Raw genomic sequence first — 24033 nt, 5'->3', positions numbered from 1 at the left:
ATGCTCTCAGGGCTTGGCCTCAACTAGCAAAGGCCAGATTCATAAGGTTCCAATCAGACAACATGACGACCGTTGCGTATATCAATCATCAGGGGGGAACAAGGAGTTCCCTGGCGATGAAAGAAGTGACCAAAATAATTCAATGGGCGGAGGATCACTCCTGCCACCTGTCTGCGATCCACATCCCAGGTGTGGAAAACTGGGAGGCGGATTTTCTGAGTCGTCAGACATTCCATCCGGGGGAGTGGGAACTCCATCCGGAGATCTTTGCCCAAATAACTCAATTATGGGGCATTCCAGACATGGATCTGATGGCGTCTCGTCAGAACTTCAAGGTTCCTTACTACGGGTCCAGATCCAGGGATCCCAAGGCGACTCTAGTAGATGCACTAGTAGCACCTTGGACCTTCAACCTAGCTTATGTATTTCCACCGTTTCCTCTCATTCCCAGGCTGGTAGCCAGGATCAATCAGGAGAGGGCCTCGGTGATCTTGATAGCTCCTGCGTGGCCACGCAGGACTTGGTATGCAGACCTGGTGAATATGTCATCGGTTCCACCATGGAAGCTACCTTTGAGAGAGGACCTTCTTGTTCAGGGTCCATTCGAACATCCAAATCTGGTCTCCCTCCAGCTGACGGCTTGGAGATTGAACGCTTGATTCTATCGAAGCGTGGGTTTTCAGATTCTGTGATAGATACTCTGGTTCAGGCCAGAAAACCGGTAACTAGAAAGATTTACCATAAAATATGGAAAAGATATATCTGTTGGTGTGAATCCAAAGGATTCCCATGGAATAAGATAAAAATTCCTAAGATTCTCTCCTTTCTACAAGAAGGTTTGGAGAAAGGATTATCTGCAAGTTCTCTAAAGGGACAGATCTCTGCTTTATCTGTCTTACTACACAAAAGACTGGCAGCTGTGCCAGATGTTCAAGCATTTGTTCAGGCTCTGGTTAGGATCAAGCCTGTTTACAGACCTTTGACTCCTCCCTGGAGTCTAAATCTAGTTCTTTCAGTTCTTCAAGGGGTTCCGTTTGAACCTTTATATTCCATAGATATTAAGTTACTATCTTGGAAAATTTTGTTTTTGGTTGCAATTTCTTCTGCTAGAAGAGTTTCAGAGTTATCTGCTCTGCAGTGTTCTCCGCCCTATCTGGTGTTCCATGCAGATAAGGTGGTTTTGCGTACTAAGCCTGGTTTTCTTCCTAAGGTTGTTTCTAACAAAAATATTAACCAGGAGATAGTTGTACCTTCTTTGTGTCCGAATCCAGTTTCAAAGAAGGAACATTTGTTACACAATTTGGACGTAGTCCGTGCTCTAAAATTCTATTTAGAGGCTACAAAAGATTTCAGACAAACATCTTCCTTGTTTGTTGTTTATTCTGGTAAAAGCAGAGGTCAAAAAGCGACTTCTACCTCTCTTTCCTTTTGGCTTAAAAGCATCATCCGATTGGCTTATGAGACTGCCGGACGGCAGTCTCCTGAAAGAATCACAGCTCACTCCACTAGGGCTGTGGCTTCCACATGGGCCTTCAAGAACGAGGCTTCTGTTGACCAGATATGTAAGGCAGCGACTTGGTCTTCACTGCACACTTTTGCCAAATTTTACAAATTTGATACTTTTGCTTCTTCGGAGGCTATTTTTGGGAGAAAGGTTTTGCAAGCTGTGGTGCCTTCCGTTTAGGTAACCTGATTTGCTCCCTCCCTTCATCCGTGTCCTAAAACTTTGGTATTGGTTCCCACAAGTAAGGATGACGCCGTGGACCGGACACACCAATGTTGGAGAAAACAGAATTTATGCTTACCTGATAAATTACTTTCTCCAACGGTGTGTCCGGTCCACGGCCCGCCCTGGTTTTTTAATCAGGTCTGATTAATTATTTTCTCTAACTACAGTCACCACAGTACCATATGGTTTCTCCTATATATATTTCCTCCTGTCCGTCGGTCGAATGACTGGGGTGGGCGGAGCCTAGGAGGGACTATATGGCCAGCTTTGCTGGGACTCTTTGCCATTTCCTGTTGGGGAAGAGATATCCCACAAGTAAGGATGACGCCGTGGACCGGACACACCGTTGGAGAAAGTAATTTATCAGGTAAGCATAAATTCTGTTTTTATCCGTTTTGGGTATCGAGGGGTTAATCATCCTTTTGCTAATGGGTGCAATCCTCTGCTAATAGTACACTTCTTGTTAAGAATTGTTTAATTATATCTGTATTTTTGAAGCGCTGCAGCGTTTTTTATATTGCTTGTAAAACTTATTGAAAGTGATTTCCAAGCTTGTTAGTTTCATTGCTAAGTCTGTTTTAACATGTCTGATTCAGAGGAAACTGTTTGTTCATCATGTTCTAAAGCCAATGTGGAGTCCAATAGAACGATGTGTACCAATTGTATTGATATTGCTTTGAATAAAAGTCAATCTGTACCGATAAAGAAGCTATCACCAAACAACGAGGGGGAAGTTATGCCGCCTAACTCTCCTCGCGTGTCAGTACCTGCGTCTCCCGCTCGGGAGATGCGTAGGATTGAGACACCTAGTACATCTAGGCCCTTACAAATCACTTTACATGCTATGGCTAATGTTATGAAAGAAGTATTATATAATATGCCCGAATTAAGGGGCAAACGCAATAGCTCTGGGTTAAGGACAGAGCGCGCTGATGACACGAGAGCCATGTCTGATACTGCGTCACAACTTGCAGAACATGAGGACGGTGAGCTTCATTCTGTCGGTGACGGTTCTGATTCAGGGAGACCGGATTCAGAAATTTCAAATTTTAAATTTAAGCTTGAGAATCTCCGTGTGTTACTAGGGGAGGTATTAGCGGCTCTGAATGATTGCGACACGGTGGCAATTCCAGAGAAATTGTGTAGGTTGGATAGATACTATGCAGTACCGGTGTGTACTGATGTTTTTCCTATACCAAAAAGACTTACAGAAATTATCAGTAAGGAGTGGGATAGACCCGGTGTGCCTTTTTCCCCTCCCCCGATATTTAGAAAAATGTTCCCTATAGACGCCACCACACGAGACTTATAGCAGACGGTCCCTAAGGTGGAGGGAGCAGTTTCTACGTTAGCCAAGCGTACCACTATCCCGGTGGAGGATAGCTGTGCTTTCTCAGATCCAATGGATAAAAAATTAGAGGGTTATCTTAATAAAATGTTTGTTCAACAGGGTTTTATATTGCAGCCTCTTGCATGCATTGCGCCTGTCACGGCTGCAGCGGTATTCTGGTTTGAGTCTCTGGAAGAGGCGATTCGCACAGAGCCGTTGGATGAGGCCTTGAGCAAAGTTAGAACCCTTAAGCAAGCTAATGCATTTGTTTCAGATGCCGTAGTACATCTAACCAAACTTACGGCTAAAAATTCCGGATTCGCCATACAGGCGCGCAGGGCGCTCTGGCTTAAATCCTGGTCAGCGGATGTAACTTCCAAGTCTAAACTACTTAACATTCCTTTCAAAGGGCAGACCTTATTCGGGCCCGGCTTGAAGGAAATTATTGCTGACATTACGGGAGGCAAGGGCCACACCCTTCCTCAGGACACTGCGAAACCAAAGGCCAAACAGTCTAATTTTCGTGCCTTTCGTAACTTCAAGGCAGGAGCAGCATCGACTTCCTCCGCTCCAAAACAGGAAGGAACTACTGCTCGTTACAGACAAGGTTGGAAAGGCAACCAGTCATGGAACAAGGGCAAGCAGGCCAGAAAGCCTACTCCCGCCCCTAAGACAGCATGAAGTCAGGGCCCCCTATCCAGAGACGGATTTAGTGGGGGGCAGACTTTCTCTCTTTGCCCAGGCTTGGGCAAGAGATGTGCAGGATCCCTGGACGTTAAAGATTATATCTCAGGGATACCTTCTGGATTTCAAATCCTCTCCTCCACAAGGGAGGTTCCATCTTTCGAGGTTATCGACGAACCTAGCAAAGAGAGAGGCATTTCTACAATGTGTACAAGACCTCTTACTCATGGGGGTGATCCACTCAGTTCCGCGATCGGAACAGGGACAAGGATTTTACTCAAATCTATTTGTGGTTCCCAAAAAAGAGGGAACCTACAGACCAATCTTGGACTTAAAGATCCTAAACAAATTCCTAAGGGTACCATCGTTCAAGATGGAAACCATTCGAACCATCCTACCCATGATCCAAGAGGGTCAATATATGACCACGGTGGACTTAAAGGATGCTTACCTTCATATACCGATTCACAAAGATCATTATCGGTACCTGAGGTTTGCCTTTCTAGACAGGCATTACCAATTTGTGGCTCTTCCCTTCGGGTTAGCCACGGCCCCGAGAATTTTTACGAAGGTTCTGGGCTCACTTCTGGCGGTACTAAGACCACGAGGCATAGCGGTGGCTCCGTACCTAGACGACATTCTGATACAAGCTTCAAGTTTTCAGAATGCAAAGTCTCATACAGAGATAGTTCTAGCATTTATGAGGTCGCATGGGTGGAAAGTGGACGTGGAAAAGAGTTCTGTTACCACTCACAAGGGTTCCTTTTCTAGGGACTCTTATAGATTCTGTAGAGATGAAGATTTACCTGACGTAGTCCAGGTTATCAAAGATTCTCAATGCTTGCCGTGTCTTTCATTCCATTCCAAGCCCATCAGTAGCTCAGTGCATGGAGGTAATCGGCTTAATGGTCGCGGCAATGGACATAGTGCCATTTGCGCGCCTGCATCTCAGACCGCTGCAACTATGCATGCTCAGTCAATGGAACGGGGATTACTCAGATCTGTCCCCTTTGCTAAATCTGGACCAGGAGACCGGAAATTCGCTTCTATGGTGGTTGTCACCGGTTCATCTGTCCAAAGGAATGACCTTTCGCAGGCCAGATTGGACGATTGTAACAACGGATGCCAGCCTTCTAGGCTGGGGAGCAGTCTGGAATTCCCTGAAGGCTCAGGGATCGTGGACTCAGGAGGAGAAACTCCTCCCAATAAACATTCTAGAATTAAGAGCAATATTCAATGCTCTTCTAGCTTGGCCTCAGTTAGCAAAGCTGAGGTTCATCAGATTTCAGTCGGACAATATCACGACTGTGGCTTACATCAATCATCAGGGGGGAACCAGGAGTTCCCTAGCGATGTTGGAAGTCTCGAAGATAATTCGCTGGGCAGAGTCTCACTCTTGCCACCTGTCAGCGATTCACATCCCAGGCGTAGAGAACTGGGAGGCGGATTTCCTAAGTCGCCAGACTTTTCACGGATCCAGGTCCAGGGACCCGGGAGCGGTGCTGGTAGATGCATTAGCAGCCCCTTGGGTTTTCAGCATAGCTTATGTGTTTCCACCTTTTCCGTTGCTACCTCGGCTGATTGCCAGGATCAAACAGGAGAGGGCATCGGTAATTCTAATAGCGCCTGCGTGGCCACGCAGGACCTGGTATGCAGACCTAGTGGACATGTCGTCCTGTCCACCATGGTCTCTTCCTCTGAGGCAGGACCTTCTAATTCAGGGTCCTTTCAACCATCCAAACCTAATTTCTCTGAGGCTGACTGCCTGGAAATTGAACGCTTGATTCTATCAAAGCGTGGGTTTTCGGATTCGGTTATTGATACATTAATACAGGCTCGGAAACCTGTGACAAGAAAAATTTACCATAAGATATGGCGTAAATATTTATATTGGTGCGAATCCAAGAGTTACTCATGGAGTAAGGTTAGGATTCCTAGGATATTAGCTTTTCTACTAGAGGGTTTAGAAAAGGGTTTATCCGCTAGTTCGCTAAAGGGACAGATTTCAGCTCTGTCTATTCTTTTACACAAACGTCTGGCAGAGCATCCAGACGTCCAGGCCTTTTGTCAGGCTTTGGCTAGAATTAAGCCTGTGTTTAAAACTGTTGCTCCTCCGTGGAGCTTAAACTTGGTTCTTAAAGTTCTTCAGGGTGTTCCGTTTGAACCCCTTCATTCCATTGATATTAAGCTTTTATCTTGGAAAGTTTTGTTTTTGATGGCTATTTCCTCGGCTCGAAGAGTCTCTGAGTTATCTGCCTTACATTGTGATTCTCCTTATCTGATCTTTCATTCAGACAAGGTAGTTCTGCGTACTAAACCTGGGTTCTTGCCTAAGGTTGTTTCTAACAGGAATATCAATCAAGAGATTGTTGTTCCATCATTATGTCCTAATCCTTCTTCAAAGAAGGAACGTCTTTTGCATAATCTAGACGTGGTCCGTGCTCTGAAGTTCTACTTACAGGCAACTAAATATTTTAGACAAACTTCTTCTCTGTTTGTCGTTTACTCTGGACAGAGGAGAGGTCAAAAGGCTTCGGCTACCTCTCTCTCTTTTTGGCTTCTTAGCATAATACGTTTAGCCTATGAGACTGCTGGACAGCAGCCTCCTGAAAGAATTACAGCTCATTCCACTAGAGCTGTGGCTTCCACCTGGGCCTTTAAGAATGAGGCCTCTGTTGAACAGATTTGCAAGGCTGCAACTTGGTCTTCACTTCATACTTTTTCCAAATTTTACAAATTTGACACTTTTGCTTCTTCAGAGGCTGGTTTTGGGAGAAAGGTTCTACAGGCAGTGGTTCCTTCTGTTTAATGTTCCTGCCTTGTCCCTCCCATCATCCGTGTACTTAGCTTTGGTATTGGTATCCCATAAGTAATGGATGACCCGTGGACTGAACACACTTAACAAGAGAAAACATAATTTATGCTTACCTGATAAATTTATTTCTCTTGTAGTGTGTTCAGTGCACGGCCCGCCCTGTCTTTTTTTGAGGCAGGTTCTAAATTTTAAAATTATAACTCCAGTCACCACTGCACCTTATAGTTTCTCCTTTCTCGTCTTGTTTCGGTCAAATGACTGGATATGACCTGTGAGGGGAGGAGTTATATAGCAGCTCTGCTTGAGTGATCCTCTTGCAACTTCCTGTTGGGAAGAAGAATATATCCCATAAGTAATGGATGACCCGTGGACTGAACACACTACAAGAGAAATAAATTTATCAGGTAAGCATAAATTATGTTTTTGTGCTTTATTGACAAGTTTAAGCCTGTTTAACATGTCTGTACCTTCAGATAAGCTATGTTCTATATGTATGAAAGTCAATGTGTCTCCCCCTTCAAAATTATGTGATAATTCTGCCATAGCGTCCAAACAAAGTAAGGACAGTACTGCCACAGATAGTAAAATTGCCCAAGATGTTTCATCAGATGAAGGGAGTAGACATAGTCCTACATCATCTCCTTCTGTGTCTATGCCAGTTTTGCCCACGCAGGAGGCCCCTAGTACTTCTAGCACACCAATGCTTATTACTATGCAGCAATTGACGGCAGTAATGGATAACTCCATAGCAAATATTTTATCCAAAATGCCTGCATATCAGAGAAAGCTTGATTGCTCTGTTTTAAACACTGAAGTGCAGGAGGGCGCTGATGATAATTGCTCTGTCATACCCTCACACCAATCTGAAGGGGCCATGAGGGAGGTTTTGTCAGATGGGGAAATTTCAGATTCAGGAAAAATTTCTCAACAGGCTGAACCTGATGTTGTGACATTTAAATTTAAATTAGAGCATCTCCGCGCACTGCTTAAGGAGGTGTTATCTACTCTGGATGATTGTGACAGCCTGGTCATTCCAGAAAAATTATGCAAGATGGACAAGTTCCTAGAGGTTCCGGTGCATGCTTTTCCTATACCCAAGCGGGTGGCGGACATAGTGAATAAGGAGTGGGAGAAGCCCGGCATACCTTTTGTCCCCCCTCCTATATTTAAGAAATTATTTCCTATGGTCGACCCCAGAAAGGACTTATGGCAGACAGTCCCTAAGGTCGAGGGGGCAGTTTCTACTCTAAACAAGCGCACTACTATTCCTATCGAGGATAATTGTGCTTTCAAAGATCCTATGGATAAAAAATTGGAGGGTTTGCTTAAAAAGATTTTTGTACAGAAAGGTTACCTTCTGCAACCCATTTCGTGCATTGTTCCTGTCCCTACAGCAGCGTGGTTCTGGTTCGAGGAACTAGAAAAGTCGCTCAGTAGAGAGACTCCATATGAGGAAGTTATGGACAGAGTTCACGCACTTAAGTTGGCTAATTCCTTTGTTTTAGATGCCGCTTTGCAATTAGCTAGATTAGCGGCGAAAAATTCAGGGTTTGCAATTGTGGCGCGCAGAGCGCTTTGGCTAAAGTCTTGGTCAGTGGATGTATCATCCAAGACAAAATTGCTTAATATTCCCTTCAAGGGTAAAACTCTCTTTGGGCCAGAATTGAAAGAGATTATCTCAGACATCACTGGGGGAAAGGGCCACGCCCTCCCACAAGATAGGCCTTTTAAAGCCAAGAATAAGTCTAATTTTCGTTCCTTTCGTAACTTCAGGAACGGACCGGCCTCTAATTCTGCATCCTCTAAGCAAGAGGGTAATGCTTCACAAACCAAACCATCCTGGAAACCGATGCAAGGCTGGAACAAGGGTAAGCAGGCCAAGAAGCCTGCTGCTGCTAACAAGACAGCATGAAGGAGTAGCCCCCGATCCGGGACCGGATCTAGTAGGGGGCAGACTCTCTCTCTTTGCTCAGGCTTGGGCAAGAGATGTTCAGGATCCCTGGACACTAGAAATAGTTTCTCAGGGTTATCTTCTGGAATTCAAGGAACTACCCCCAAGGGGAAGGTTCCACATGTCTCACTTATCCTCAAACCAAATAAAGAGACAGGCATTCTTACATTGTGTAGAAGGCCTGTTAAAGATGGGAGTGATACACCCAGTTCCATCGACGGAACAAGGAATGGGATTTTACTCAAATCTGTTTGTAGTTCCCAAGAAAGAGGGAACTTTCAGACCAATTCTGGATTTAAAGATCCTAAACAAATTTCTCAGACTACCATCGTTCAAAATGGAAACAATTCGAACGATTCTACCTACAATCCAGGAAGGTCAATTTATGACTACCGTGGATCTAAAGGATGCGTATCTTCATATTCCTATCCACAAAGAACATCATCAGTTCCTAAGGTTCGCCTTTCTGGACAAACATTACCAGTTTGTGTCTCTCCCATTCGGGTTAGCCACTGCTCCAAGGATTTTCACAAAGGTACTCGGGTCCCTTCTAGCAGTTCTGAGACCAAGGGGCATTGCAGTAGTACCGTACTTGGACGACATTCTAATACAAGTGTCGTCTCTTTCAAAGGCAAAGGCTCACACAGACATCGTTCTGGCCTTTCTCAGATCTCACGGATGGAAGGTGAACATAGAAAAAAGTTCCCTGTCTCCGTCGACAAGAGTTCCCTTCTTGGGAACAATAATAGATTCTTTAGAAATGAGGATTTTCCTGACAGAAGTCAGAAAGTCAAAACTTCTAAACGCTTGTCAAGTTCTTCATTCTATTCCTCGTCCTTCCGTAGCTCAGTGCATGGAAGTAGTAGGGTTGATGGTTGCAGCAATGGACATAGTTCCTTTTGCGCAAATTCATCTAAGACCATTACAACTGTGCATGCTGAAACAGTGGAATGGGGACTATACAGACTTGTCTCCAGTGATTCAAGTAGATCAGAAGACCAGAGACTCACTCCGTTGGTGGCTAACCCTGGACCACCTGTCCCAGGGAATGAGCTTCCGCAGACCAGAGTGGGTCATCGTCACGACTGACGCCAGTCTAGTGGGCTGGGGCGCGGTCTGGGAATCCCTGAAAGCTCAGGGACTTTGGTCTCGGGAAGAGTCTCTTCTCCCGATAAACATTCTGGAACTAAGAGCGATATTCAATGCTCTCAGGGCTTGGCCTCAACTAGCAGACCTGGTGAATATGTCATCGGCTCCACCATGGAAGCTACCTTTGGTATGCAGACCTGGTGAATATGTCATCGGCTCCACCATGGAAGCTACCTTTGACTTTCTTGTACAGGGTCCATTCGAACATCCAAATCTGGTCTCCCTCCAGCTGACGGCTTGGAAATTGAACGCTTGATTCTATCAAAGCGTGGGTTTTCAGATTCTGTGATAGATACTCTGGTTCAAACCAGAAAACCGGTAACTAGAAAAATTTACCATAAAATATGGAAAAGATATATCTGCTGGTGTGAATCCAAGGGATTCCCATGGAATAAGCTCAAAATTCCTAAGATCCTTTCCTTTCTACAAGAAGGTTTGGATAAAGGATTATCAGCGAGTTCTCTAAAGGGACAGATTTCTGCTTTATCTGTCTTACTACACAAACGACTGGCAGCTGTGCCAGATGTTCAAGCATTTGTTCAGGCTCTGGTTAGGATCAAGCCTGTTTACAGACCTTTGACTCCTCCCTGGAGTTTAAATCTAGTTCTTTCAGTTCTCCAAGGGGTTCCGTTTGAACCTTTACATTCCATAGATATTAAGTTGTTATCTTGGAAAGTTTTGTTCTTGGTTGCTATTTCTTCTGCTAGAAGAGTTTCTGAGCTATCTGCTCTGCAGTGTTCTCCGCCCTATCTGGTGTTCCATTCAGATAAGGTTGTTTTGCGTACTAAGCCTGGTTTTCTTCCAAAGGTTGTTTCCAACAAAAATATTAACCAGGAGATAGTTGTACCTTCTTTGTGTCCGAATCCAGTTTCAAAGAAGGAACGTTTGCTACACAATTTAGATGTAGTCCGTGCTCTAAAATTCTATTTAGAAGCTACAAAAGAGTTCAGACAAACATCTTCTCTGTTTGTCGTCTATTCTGGTAAGAGGAGAGGTCAAAAAGCGACTTCTACCTCTCTTTCCTTTTGGCTTAAAAGCATCATCCGATTGGCTTACGAGACTGCCGGACGGCAGCCTCCTGAAAGAATCACAGCTCACTCTACTAGGGCTGTGGCTTCCACATGGGCATTCAAGAACGAGGCTTCTGTTGATCAGATATGTAAGGCAGCGACTTGGTCTTCACTGCACACTTTTGCCAAATTTTACAAATTTGATACTTTTGCTTCTTCGGAGGCTATTTTTGGGAGAAAGGTTTTGCAAGCCGTGGTGCCTTTTGTTTAGGTAACCTGATTTGCTCCCTCCCTTCATCCGTGTCCTAAAGCTTTGGTATTGGTTCCCACAAGTAAGGATGACGCCGTGGACCGGACACACCAATGTTGGAGAAAACAGAATTTATGCTTACCTGATAAATTACTTTCTCCAACGGTGTGTCCGGTCCACGACCCGCCCTGGTTTTTTAATCAGGTTTGATGAATTATTTTCTCTAACTACAGTCACCACGGCACCCTATAGTTTCTCCTATTTTTTCCTCCTGTCCGTCGGTCGAATGACTGGGGTGGGCGGAGCCTAGGAGGGACTATATGGCCAGATTTGCTGGGACTCTTTGCCATTTCCTGTTGGGGAAGAGATATTCCCACAAGTAAGGATGACGCCGTGGACCGGACACACCGTTGGAGAAAGTAATTTATCTGGTAAGCATAAATTCTGTTTTTGTATTTCTTTTAGCTAGGTAGTTATTAAATAGTTAATAACTATTTAATAACTATTCTAACTAGCTAAAATAAACACAAAGTTACCTGTAAAATAAATATAAATCCTAAAATAGCTACAATATAATTATTATTTATATTGTAGCTATATTAGGGTTTATTTTAAAGGTAAGTATTTAGTTTTAAATAGGAATAATTTATTAAAGTATAGTGTAGTGTTAGGTGTAATTGTAACTTAGGTTAGTTTTTATTTTACAGTTAAATTTCTCTTTATTTTAGCTAGGTAGCTATTAAATAGTTAATAACTATTTAATAGCTATTGTACCTAGTTAAAATAAATTGAAATTTGCCTGTAAAATTAAAAATAAATCCTACCGGCTAGATTTAGAGTTTGGCGTTAGCCGTGAAAACCAGCGTTAGAGGCTCCTAACGCTGGTTTTAGGCTACCGCCGGTATTTGGAGTCAGTGATTAAAGGGTCTAACGCTCACTTTTCAGCCGCGACTTTTCCATACCGCAGATCCCCTTACGTCAATTGCGTATCCTATCTTTTCAATGGGATCTTTCTAACGCCGGTATTTAGAGTCGTTTCTGAAGTGAGCGTTAGAGCTCTAACGACAAAACTCCAGCCGCCTGAAAAAAGCAGGAGTTAAGAGCTTTCTGGGCTAACGCCGGTTCATAAAGCTCTTAACTACTGTACCCTAAAGTACACTAACACCCATAAACTACCTATGTACCCCTAAACCGAGGTCCCCCCACATCGCCGCCACTCGATTAAAATGTTTTAACCCCTAATCTGCCGACCGCCACCTACGTTATACTTATGTACCCCTAATCTGCTGCCCCTAACCCCGCCGACCCCTGCATTATATTTATTAACCCCTAACCTGCCCCCCACAACGTCGCCGCCAGCTACCTACAATAATTAACCCCTAATCTGCCGACCGCAAAGCGCCGCCACCTACGTTATCCTTATGTACCCCTAATCTGCTGCCCCTAACACCGCCAACCCCTATATTATATTTATTAACCCCTAATCTGCCCCCCTCAACGTCGCCGACACCTGCCTACACTTATTAACCCCTAATCTGCCGAGCGGACCTGAGCGCTACTATAATAAAGTTATTAACCCCTAATCCGCCTCACTAACCCTATCATAAATAGTATTAACCCCTAATCTGCCCTCCCTAACATCGCCGACACCTACCTTCAATTATTAACCCCTAATCTGACGACCGGAGCTCACCGCTACTATAATAAATGGATTAACCCCTAAAGCTAAGTCTAACCCTAACACTAACACCCCCCTAACTTAAATATAATTTAAATCTAACGAAATTAACTCTTATTAAATAAATTATTCCTATTTAAAGCTAAATACTTACCTGTAAAATACATCCTAATATAGCTACAATATAAATTATAATTATATTGTAGCTATTTTAGGATTAATATTTATTTTACAGGCAACTTTGTAATTATTTTAACCAGGTACAATAGCTATTAAATAGTTAAGAACTATTTAATAGTTACCTAGTTAAAATAATAACAAATTTACCTGTAAAATAAATCCTAACCTAAGTTATAATTAAACCTAACACTACCCTATCAATAAATTAATTAAATAAAATACCTACAATTACCTACAATTAACCTAACACTACACTATCAATAAATAAATTAAATACAATTGCTACAAATAACTACAATTACATAAACTAACTAAAGTACAAAAAATAAAAAAGAACTAAGTTACAAAAAATAAAAAAATATTTACAAACATAAGAAAAATATTACAACAATTTTAAACTAATTACACCTACTCTAAGCCCCCTAATAAAATAACAAAGACCCCCAAAATAAAAATTTCTCTACCCTATTCTAAATTAATAAATGTAAAAGCTCTTTTACCTTACCAGCCCTGAACAGGGCCCTTTGCGGGGCATGCCCCAAGAAAATCAGCTCTTTTGCCTGTAAAAAAAAAACCATACAATACCCCCCCCCCCCAACATTACAACCCACCACCCACATACCCCTAATCTAACCCAAACCCCCCTTAAATAAACCTAACACTAAGCCCCTGAAGATCTTCCTACCTTGTCTTCACCATCCAGGTATCACAGATCCGTCCTGGCATCCGGTGCTGAAGAGGTCCAGAAGAGGCTCCAAAGTCTTCCTCCTATCCGGCAAGAAGAGGACATCCGGACCGGCAAACATCTTCTCCAAGCGGCATCTTCGATCTTCTTCCATCCGGTGCGGAGCGGGTCCATCTTGAAGCAGCCGACGCGGATCCATCCTCTTCTTCCGTTGTCTCCCGACGAATGACGGTTCCTTTAAGGGACGTCATCCAAGATGGCGTCCCTCGAATTCCGATTGGCTGATAGGATTCTATCAGCCAATCGGAATTAAGGTAGGAATATTCTGATTGGCTGATGGAATCAGCCAATCAGAATCAAGTTCAATCCTATTGGCTGATCCAATCAGCCAATCAGATTGACCTCGCATTCTATTGGCTGTTCCGATCAGCCAATAGAATGCGAGCTCAATCTGATTGGCTGATTGGATCAGCCAATCGGATTGAACTTGATTCTGATTGGCTGATTCCATCAGCCAATCAGAATATTCCTACCTTAATTCCGATTGGCTGATAGAATCCTATCAGCCAATCGGAATTCGAGGGACGCCATCTTGGATGACGTCCCTTAAAGGAACCGTCATTCGTCGGGAGACAACGGAAGAAGAGGATGGATCCGCGTCGGCTGCTTCAAGATGGACCCGCTCCGCACCGGATGGAAGAAGATCGAAGATGTCGCTTGGAGAAGATGTTTGCCGGTCCGGATGTCCTCTTCTTGCCTGATAGGAGGAAGACTTTGGAGCCTCTTCTGGACCTCTTCAGCACCGGATGCCAGGACGGATCGGTGATACCTGGATGGTGAAGACAAGGTAGGAAGATCTTCAGGGGCTTAGTGTTAGGTTTATTTAAGGGGGGTTTGGGTTAGATTAGGGGTATGTGGGTGGTGGGTTGTAATGTTGGGGGGGGGGGTATTGTATGTTTTTTTTTACAGGCAAAAGAGCTGATTTTCTTGGGGCATGCCCCGCAAAGGGCCCTGTTCAGGGCTGGTAAGGTAAAAGAGCTTTTACATTTATTAATTTAGAATAGGGTAGGGAATTTTTTTATTTTGGGGGTCTTTGTTATTTTATTAGGGGGCTTAGAGTAGGTGTAATTAGTTTAAAATTGTTGTAATATTTTTCTTATGTTTGTAAATATTTTTTTATTTTTTGTAACTTAGTTCTTTTTTATTTTTTGTACTTTAGTTAGTTTATGTAATTGTAGTTATTTGTAGCAATTGTATTTAATTTATTTATTGATAGTGTAGTGTTAGGTTAATTGTAGGTAATTGTAGGTAGTTTATTTAATTAATTTATTGATAGGGGTAGTGTTAGGTTTAATTATAACTTAGGTTAGGATTTATTTTACAGGTAAATTTGTTATTATTTTAACTAGGTAACTATTAAATTTAATAGCTATTGTACCTGGTTAAAATAATTACAAAGTTGCCTGTAAAATAAATATTAATCCTAAAATAGCTACAAGATAATTATAATTTATATTGTAGCTATATTAGGATGTATTTTACAGGTAAGTATTTAGCTTTAAATAGGAATAATTTATTTAATAAGAGTTAATTTCGTTAGATTTAAATTATATTTAAGTTAGGGGGGTGTTAGTGTTAGGGTTATACTTAGCTTTAGGGGTTAATCAATTTATTATAGTAGCGGTGAGGTCTGGTCGGCAGATTAGGGGTTAATAATTGAAGTTAGGTGTCGGCGATGTTAGGGAGGGCAGATTAGGGGCTAATACTATTTATGATAGGGTTAGTGAGGCGAATTAGGGGTTAATTACTTTATTATAGTAGCGCTCAGGTCCGCTCGGCAGATTAGGGGTTAATAAGTGTAGGCAGGTGTCGGCGACGTTGAGGGGGCAGATTAGGGGTTAATAAATATAATATAGGGGTCGGCGGTGTTAGGGGCAGCAGATTAGGGGTACATAGGGATAATGTAAGTTGCGGCGGTTTACGGAGCGGAAGATTAGGGGTTAATAATATAATGCAGGGGTCAGCGATAGCGGGGCGGCAGATTAGGGGTTAATAAGTGTAAGGCTAGGGGTGTTTAGACTCGGGGTAAATGTTAGAGTGTTAGGTGCAGACGTAGGAAGTGTTTCCCCATAGGAAACAATGGGGCTGCGTTAGGAGCTGAACGCTGCTTTTTTGCAGGTGTTAGGTTTTTTTTCAGCTCAAACAGCCCCATTGTTTCCTATGGGAGAATCGTGCACGAGCACGTTTTTGAGGCTGGCCGCGTCCGTAAGCAAATCTGGTATCGAGAGTTGCATTTGCGGTAAAAATGCTCTACGCTCCTTTTTTGGAGCCTAACGCAGCATTTTTTTGAACTCTCGATACCAGAGTTAATTTTATGGTGCGGCCAGAAAAAAGCCTGCGTAGCGTTAACAGCCCATCTACCGCCAAACTCCAAATCTAGGCCTAAGATAGCTACAATATAATTATTATTTATATTGTAGCTATATTAGGGTTTATTTTAAAGGTAAGTATTTAGTTTTAAATAGGATTAATTTACTTCATAATAGAAATATTATTTAGATTTATTTAATTAATATTTAAGTTAGGGGGGTGTTAGGGTTAGTGTTAGACTTAGGTTTAGGGGTTAATAAATTTATTACAGTGGCGGCGGTGTAGTGGGGGGCAGGATAGGGGTTAATAAATTTATTATAGGTGACGACGGTGTAGGGGGGGCAGGATAGGGGTTAATAAATTTATTATAGGTGGCACGGTGTAGGGGGGGCAGGATAGGGGTTAATAGGTATAATGTAGGTGGCAGCGGTGTCTGGGAGCGGCGGTTTAGGGGTTAATACATTTATCAGAGTTGCGGCAGGGTCTAGGAGCGGCGGTTTAGGGGTTAATACATTTATCAGAGTTGCAGCAGGGTCTAGGAGCGGCGGTTTAGGGGTTAGTAACTTTATTTAGTTGCGGGGGGCGCCAGTATAGGGGGTAGAACAGTGCAGTTTAGTGTGAGTGCTTAGTGACAGGCTAGCAATAAAGCTGGGAAAAAGCCGAAGAGCAGCGAGATCGGATGAGTGATAACTCTCACAGTCCGCTGCTCATCGCCCCGCGGCTTTTTGACAGCTTTATTTGATAACTTAGGCGAAATTTTTCAGGTCTGCGGCGGCGATGTGAGGCGAGCTTAGGCGGGCGTATTGGGCCGGTGAAGGCAGGAAAGTTGACACGTTGATAACTACCCCCCATAGATGCCTATATAGCTACTTAACTAAAAATCCCTTTTGACCCCTTTTTTTTTACCTCCTTTTAGAAAATGTTCACTTTAACACCCCAGCCTCTCATACTTAAAATTCTCACTCAACTACCACTGGGTTATCTCACACCTAGTTTGGAGTAGTAGGAAAGGGATTTGGGGATTATCATGATACCTCAATAAAGATTCACCATTTTCCAGTGTTTGTTTCAGTGATTTGAATTATTCTTCATTGTAATTATTTTCCAATGTATAACTTTTTCTATTATTATAAAGTTGGATTTAAAATAAATAAATTAACTTACACTTAAGAAATATATAAGTGCATTTTTCATAGTTACTACACGATTCAAAAAGGAACTTCATTAAAATACCTTGCTTTGTCTGTCTTCCATAAAGATTACATTTAAAAACTGTTACTGTTTTCCACTAAAACTATTAAAAATGACACCAATCTTTTGAGAACTTTCAGACTACACATGTTTTAGGGAGAAATGTTATGTTAACAGAAGTTTTTTATTAATTAATTATTGTAAAGCCATTGATTAAAATATAAATATAATTTCTCCAACATAGGTGTGTCCGGTCCACGGCGTCATCCTTACTTGTGGGATATTCTCTTCCCCAACAGGAAATGGCAAAGAGCCCAGCAAAGCTGGTCACATGATCCCTCCTAGGCTCCGCCTACCCCAGTCATTCTCTTTGCCGTTGTACAGGCAACATCTCCACGGAGATGGCTTAGAGTTTTTTAGTGTTTAACTGTAGTTTTTTATTATTCAATCAAGAGTTTGTTATTTTGAAATAGTGCTGGTATGTACTATTTACTCAGAAACAGAAAAGAGATGAAGATTTCTGTTTGTATGAGGAAAATGATTTTAGCAACCGTAACTAAAATCCATGGCTGTTCCACACAGGACTGTTGAGAGTAATTAACTTCAGTTGGGGGAACAGTGTGCAGTCTCTTGCTGCTTGAGGTATGACACATTCTAACAAGACGATGTAATGCTGGAAGCTGTCATTTTCCCTATGGGATCCGGTAAGCCATGTTTATTACGATCGTAAATAAGGGCTTCACAAGGGCTTATTAAGACTGTAGACTTTTCTGGGCTAAATCGATTCATTATTAACACATATTTAGCCTTGAGGAATCATTTTATCTGGGTATTTTGATATAATAATATCGGCAGGCACTGTATTAGACACCTTATTTCTTAGGGGCTTTCCCAAAGCATAAGCAGAGCCTCATTTTCGCGCCGGTGTGGCGCACTTGTTTTTGAGAGGCATGGCATGCAGTCGCATGTGAGAGGAGCTCTGATACTTAGAAAAGACTTTCTGAAGGCGTCATTTGGTATCGTATTCCCCTTTGGGTTTGGTTGGGTCTCAGCAAAGCAGATACCAGGGACTGTAAAGGGGTTAAAGCTTTAAAACGGCTCCGGTTCCGTTATTTTAAGGGTTAAAGCTTCCAAATTTGGTGTGCAATATTTTTAAGGCTTTAAGACACTGTGGTGAAAATTTGGTGAATTTTGAACAATTCCTTCATGTTTTTTCGCAATTGCAGTAATAAAGTGTGTTCAGTTTAAAATTTAAAGTGACAGTAACGGTTTTATTTTAAAACGTTTTTTGTACTTTCTTATCAAGTTTATGCCTGTTTAACATGTCTGAACTACCAGATAGACTGTGTTCTGAATGTGGGGAAGCCAGAATTCCTATTCATTTAAATAAATGTGATTTATGTGATAATGACAATGATGCCCAAGATGATTCCTCAAGTGAGGGGAGTAAGCATGGTACTGCATCATTCCCTCCTTCGTCTACACGAGTCTTGCCCACTCAGGAGGCCCCTAGTACATCTAGCGCGCCAATACTCCTTACTATGCAACAATTAACGGCTGTAATGGATAATTCTGTCAAAAACATTTTAGCCAAAATGAACCCTTGTCAGCGTAAGCGTGGCTGCTCTGTTTTAGTTACTGAAGAGCATGACGACGCTGATATTAATATCTCTGAAGGGCCCCTAACCCAATCTGAGGGGGCCAGGGAGGTTTTGTCTGAGGGAGAAATTACTGATTCAGGGAACATTTCTCATCAGGCTGAACCTGATGTGATTACATTTAAATTTAAGTTGGAACATCTCCGCATTTTGCTTAAGGAGGTATTATCCACTCTGGATGATTGTGAAAAGTTGGTCATCCCAGAGAAACTATGTAAAATGGACAAGTTCCTAGAGGTGCCGGGGCGGACATTGTTAATAAAGAATGGGAAAGGCCCGGTATTCCTTTCGTCCCTCCCCCCATATTTAAAAAGTTGTTTCCTATGGTCGACCCCAGAAAGGACTTATGGCAGTCAGTCCCCAAGGTCGAGGGAGCGGTTTCTACTTTAAACAAACGCACCACTATACCCATAGAGGATAGTTGTGCTTTCAAAGATCCTATGGATAAAAAATTAGAAGGTTTGCTTAAAAAGATGTTTGTTCAGCAGGGTTACCTTCTACAACCCATTTCATGCATTGTCCCTGTCACTACAGCCGCATATTTCTGGTTTGATGAACTGATAAAGGCGCTCGATAGTGATTCTCCTCCTTATGAGGAGATTATGGACAGAATCAATGCTCTCAAATTGGCTAATTCTTTCACTCTAGACGCCACTTTGCAATTGGCTAGGTTAGCGGCTAAGAATTCTGGGTTTGCTATTGTGGCGCGCAGAGCGCTTTGGTTGAAATCTTGGTCGGCTGATGCGTCTTCCAAGAACAAGCTACTAAACATTCCTTTCAAGGGGAAAACGCTGTTTGGCCCTGACTTGAAAGAGATTATCTCTGATATCACTGGGGGTAAGGGCCACGCCCTTCCTCAGGATCGGCCTTTCAAGGCAAAAAATAGACCTAATTTTCGTCCCTTTCGTAAAAACGGACCAGCCCAAGGTGCTACGTCCTCTAAGCAAGAGGGTAATACTTCTCAAGCCAAGCCAGCTTGGAGACCAATGCAAGGCTGGAACAAGGGAAAGCAGGCCAAGAAACCTGCCACTGCTACCAAGACAGCATGAAATATTGGCCCCCGATCCGGGACCGGATCTGGTGGGGGGCAGACTCTCTCTCTTCGCTCAGGCTTGGGCAAGAGATGTTCTGGATCCTTGGGCGCTAGAAATAGTCTCCCAGGGTTATCTTCTGGAATTCAAGGGACTTCCCCCAAGGGGGAGGTTCCACAGGTCTCAGTTGTCTTCAGACCACATAAAAAGACAGGCGTTCTTACATTGTGTAGAAGACCTGTTAAAAATGGGAGTGATTCATCCTGTTCCATTAAGAGAACAAGGGATGGGGTTCTACTCCAATCTGTTCATAGTTCCCAAAAAAGAGGGAGCGTTCAGACCAATCTTAGATCTCAAGATCTTAAACAAATTTCTCAAGGTTCCATCGTTCAAGATGGAAACCATTCGAACTATCCTTCCTTCCATCCAGGAAGGTCAATTCATGACCACGGTGGATTTAAAGGATGCGTATCTACATATTCCTATCCACAAGGAACATCATCGGTTCCTAAGGTTTGCATTCCTGGACAATCATTACCAGTTTGTGGCGCTTCCTTTCGGATTAGCCACTGCTCCAAGGATTTTCACAAAGGTACTAGGGTCCCTTCTAGCGGTGCTAAGACCAAGGGGCATTGCAGTAGTACCTTACCTGGACGACATTCTGATTCAAGCGTCGTCCCTCCCTCAAGCAAAGGCTCACACGGACATCGTCCTGGCCTTTCTCAGATCTCACGGCTGGAAAGTGAACGTGGAAAAGAGTTCTCTATCCCCGTCAACAAGGGTTCCCTTCTTGGGAACAATTATAGACTCCTCAGAAATGAGGATTTTTCTAACAGAGGCCAGAAAAACAAAACTTCTGGACTCTTGTCGGATACTTCATTCCGTTCCTCTTCCTTCCGTAGCTCAGTGCATGGAAGTGATCGGGTTGATGGTAGCGGCAATGGACATAGTTCCTTTTGCGCGCATTCATCTAAGACCATTACAACTGTGCATGCTCAGTCAGTGGAATGGGGACTATACAGACTTGTCTCCAAAGATACAAGTAAATCAGAGGACCAGAGACTCACTCCGTTGGTGGCTGTCCCTGGACAACCTGTCACAAGGGATGACATTCCGCAGACCAGAGTGGGTCATTGTCACGACCGACGCCAGTCTGATGGGCTGGGGCGCGGTCTGGGGATCCCTGAAAGCTCAGGGTCTTTGGTCTCGGGAAGAATCTCTTCTACCGATAAATATTCTGGAACTGAGAGCGATATTCAATGCTCTCAAGGCTTGGCCTCAGCTAGAGAGGACCAAGTTCATACGGTTTCAATCAGACAACATGACGACTGTTGCGTACATCAACCATCAGGGGGGAACAAGGAGTTCCCTAGCGATGGAAGAAGTGACCAAGATTATTCTATGGGCGGAGTCTCACTCCTGCCACCTGTCTGCTATCCACATCCCAGGAGTGGAAAATTGGGAAGCGGATTTTCTGAGTCGTCAGACATTGCATCCGGGGGAGTGGGAACTCCACCCGGAAATCTTTGCCCAAGTCACTCAGCTGTGGGGCATTCCAGACATGGATCTAATGGCCTCTCGTCAGAACTTCAAAGTTCCCTGCTACGGGTCCAGATCCAGGGATCCCAAGGCGGCTCTAGTGGATGCACTAGTAGCACCTTGGACCTTCAAACTAGCTTATGTGTTCCCGCCGTTTCCTCTCATCCCCAGGCTGGTAGCCAGGATCAATCAGGAGAGGGCGTCGGTGATCTTGATAGCTCCTGCGTGGCCACGCAGGACTTGGTATGCAGATCTGGTGAATATGTCATCGGCTCCACCTTGGAAGCTACCTTTGAGACGAGACCTTCTTGTTCAGGGTCCGTTCGAACATCCGAATCTGGTTTCACTCCAGCTGACTGCTTGGAGATTGAACGCTTGATTTTATCGAAGCGAGGATTCTCAGATTCTGTTATCGATACTCTTGTTCAGGCCAGAAAGCCTGTAACTCGAAAGCTTTACCACAAGATTTGGAAAAAATATATCTGTTGGTGTGAATCTAAGGGATTCCCTTGGGACAAGGTTAAGATTCCTAGGATTCTATCCTTCCTTCAAGAAGGATTGGAAAAAGGATTATCTGCAAGTTCCCTGAAGGGACAGATTTCCGCCTTGTCGGTGTTACTTCACAAAAGACTGGCAACTGTGCCAGATGTTCAAGCCTTTGTTCAGGCTCTGGTTAGAATCAAGCCTGTTTACAAACCTTTGACTCCTCCTTGGAGTCTCAATTTAGTTCTTTCAGTTCTTCAGGGGGTTCCGTTTGAACCCTTGCATTCCGTTGATATTAAATTATTATCTTGGAAAGTTTTGTTTTTGGTTGCAATTTCTTCTGCTAGAAGAGTTTCAGAATTATCTGCTCTGCAGTGTTCTCCTCCTTATCTGGTGTTCCATGCAGATAAGGTGGTTTTGCGTACTAAACCTGGTTTTCTTCCGAAAGTTGTTTCTAACAAAAACATTAACCAGGAGATTATCGTACCTTCTCTGTGTCCGAAACCAGTTTCAAAGAAGGAACGTTTGTTGCACAATTTGGATGTTGTTCGCGCTCTAAAATTCTATTTAGATGCTACAAAGGATTTTAGACAAACATCTTCCTTGTTTGTGGTTTATTCCGGTAAAAGGAGAGGTCAAAAAGCAACTTCTACCTCTCTCTCTTTTTGGATTAAGAGCATCATCAGATTGGCTTACGAGACTGCCGGACGGCAGCCTCCCGAAAGAATCACAGCTCATTCCACTAGGGCTGTGGCTTCCACATGGGCCTTCAAGAACGAGGCTTCTGTTGATCAGATATGTAGGGCAGCGACTTGGTCTTCACTGCACACTTTTACCAAATTTTACAAGTTTGATACTTTTGCTTCTTCTGAGGCTATTTTTGGGAGAAAGGTTTTGCAAGCCGTGGTGCCTTCCATTTAGGTGACCTGATTTGCTCCCTCCCTTCATCCGTGTCCTAAAGCTTTGGTATTGGTTCCCACAAGTAAGGATGACGCCGTGGACCGGACACACCTATGTTGGAGAAAACAGAATTTATGTTTACCTGATAAATTACTTTCTCCAACGGTGTGTCCGGTCCACGGCCCGCCCTGGTTTTTTTAATCAGGTCTGATAATTTATTTTCTTTAACTACAGTCACCACGGTACCATATGGTTTCTCCTATGCAAATATTCCTCCTTAACGTCGGTCGAATGACTGGGGTAGGCGGAGCCTAGGAGGGATCATGTGACCAGCTTTGCTGGGCTCTTTGCCATTTCCTGTTGGGGAAGAGAATATCCCACAAGTAAGGATGACGCCGTGGACCGGACACACCGTTGGAGAAAGTAATTTATCAGGTAAACATAAATTCTGTTATTATTTTGTGATGCATTGAATTTATTTGACATAAGAAAATTCACTGGATACTTGAAAAAAAATATTATTGTGTGATATTTTTACATTTGTTGCTTTTCTTTTTCTACTCTATTCATTGTTGAGTGTTACCACTGTTTAACATTTCATTACAAACATTTTTATTTTAACATGCAGGAAAATGGTGTTTACACCATAGGAACATTGTTGTTACCAAATAAACAAAATGACTGCATTAAAAGCAAAGTTACATTGTTACAGGTAAGAATGTGTTTCCCATTATAACTTGAACAATAATTTAAATATATGTAGGCATGCTGCATTATAAAATACATATTTATAGGAAAACAATATAATTTGTAAATCTAACAGCAAAATGCTTGTGAATAAACTTGTTACTGTGAGAAATTAAGCAAACCAGCATATGACTTTTTACTGATGTAAGGGCAGTATAGTACTATATTGCAGAATGGTACTCACCAGTGAACAAATTACAAATGAGCATTAGGTTATAAAAGGACCGGACATTCAGGGCAAAATTAAAATCTCATTTTCTTTCATGTAATTAGCAAGAGTCCATGAGCTAGTGATGTATGGGATATACATTCCTACCAGGAGGGGCAAAGTTTCCCAAACCTCAAAATGCCTATAAATACACCCCTCACCACACCCACAAATCAGTTTTACAAACTTTGCCTCCTATGGAGGTGGTGAAGTAAGTTTGTGCTAGATTCTACGTTGATATGCGCTCCGCAGCAGGTTGGAGCCCGGTTTTCCTCTCAGCGTGCAGTGAATGTCAGAGGGATGTGAGGAGAGTATTGCCTATTTGAATTCAATGATCTCCTTCTACGGGGTCTATTTCATAGGTTCTCTGTTATCGATCGTAGAGATTCATCTCTTACCTCCCTTTTCAGATCGACGATATACTCTTATATATACCATTACCTCT

At 42.9% G+C, this 24033-nt stretch overlaps 1 protein-coding gene across 1 annotated transcript in view; it reads left to right on the top strand.

The window, feature by feature from the left end:
* The window catches only part of NEK10 (NIMA related kinase 10), a 1556164-nt gene that overhangs the window by 461358 nt on the left and 1070773 nt on the right, over window positions 1–24033 (top strand). Inside the window, exon 13 of the mRNA XM_053715742.1 lies at window positions 23262–23345. Within this exon, the coding sequence (XP_053571717.1) occupies window positions 23262–23345 (84 nt within the window). The remainder of the gene's footprint in view (window positions 1–23261; window positions 23346–24033) is intronic.

This window comes from Bombina bombina, chromosome 5 (genome assembly GCF_027579735.1).
Source record: "Bombina bombina isolate aBomBom1 chromosome 5, aBomBom1.pri, whole genome shotgun sequence".
Taxonomy (NCBI): Eukaryota; Metazoa; Chordata; class Amphibia; order Anura; family Bombinatoridae; genus Bombina; species Bombina bombina.
This window is presented reverse-complemented; position numbering and strand designations above follow the sequence as displayed.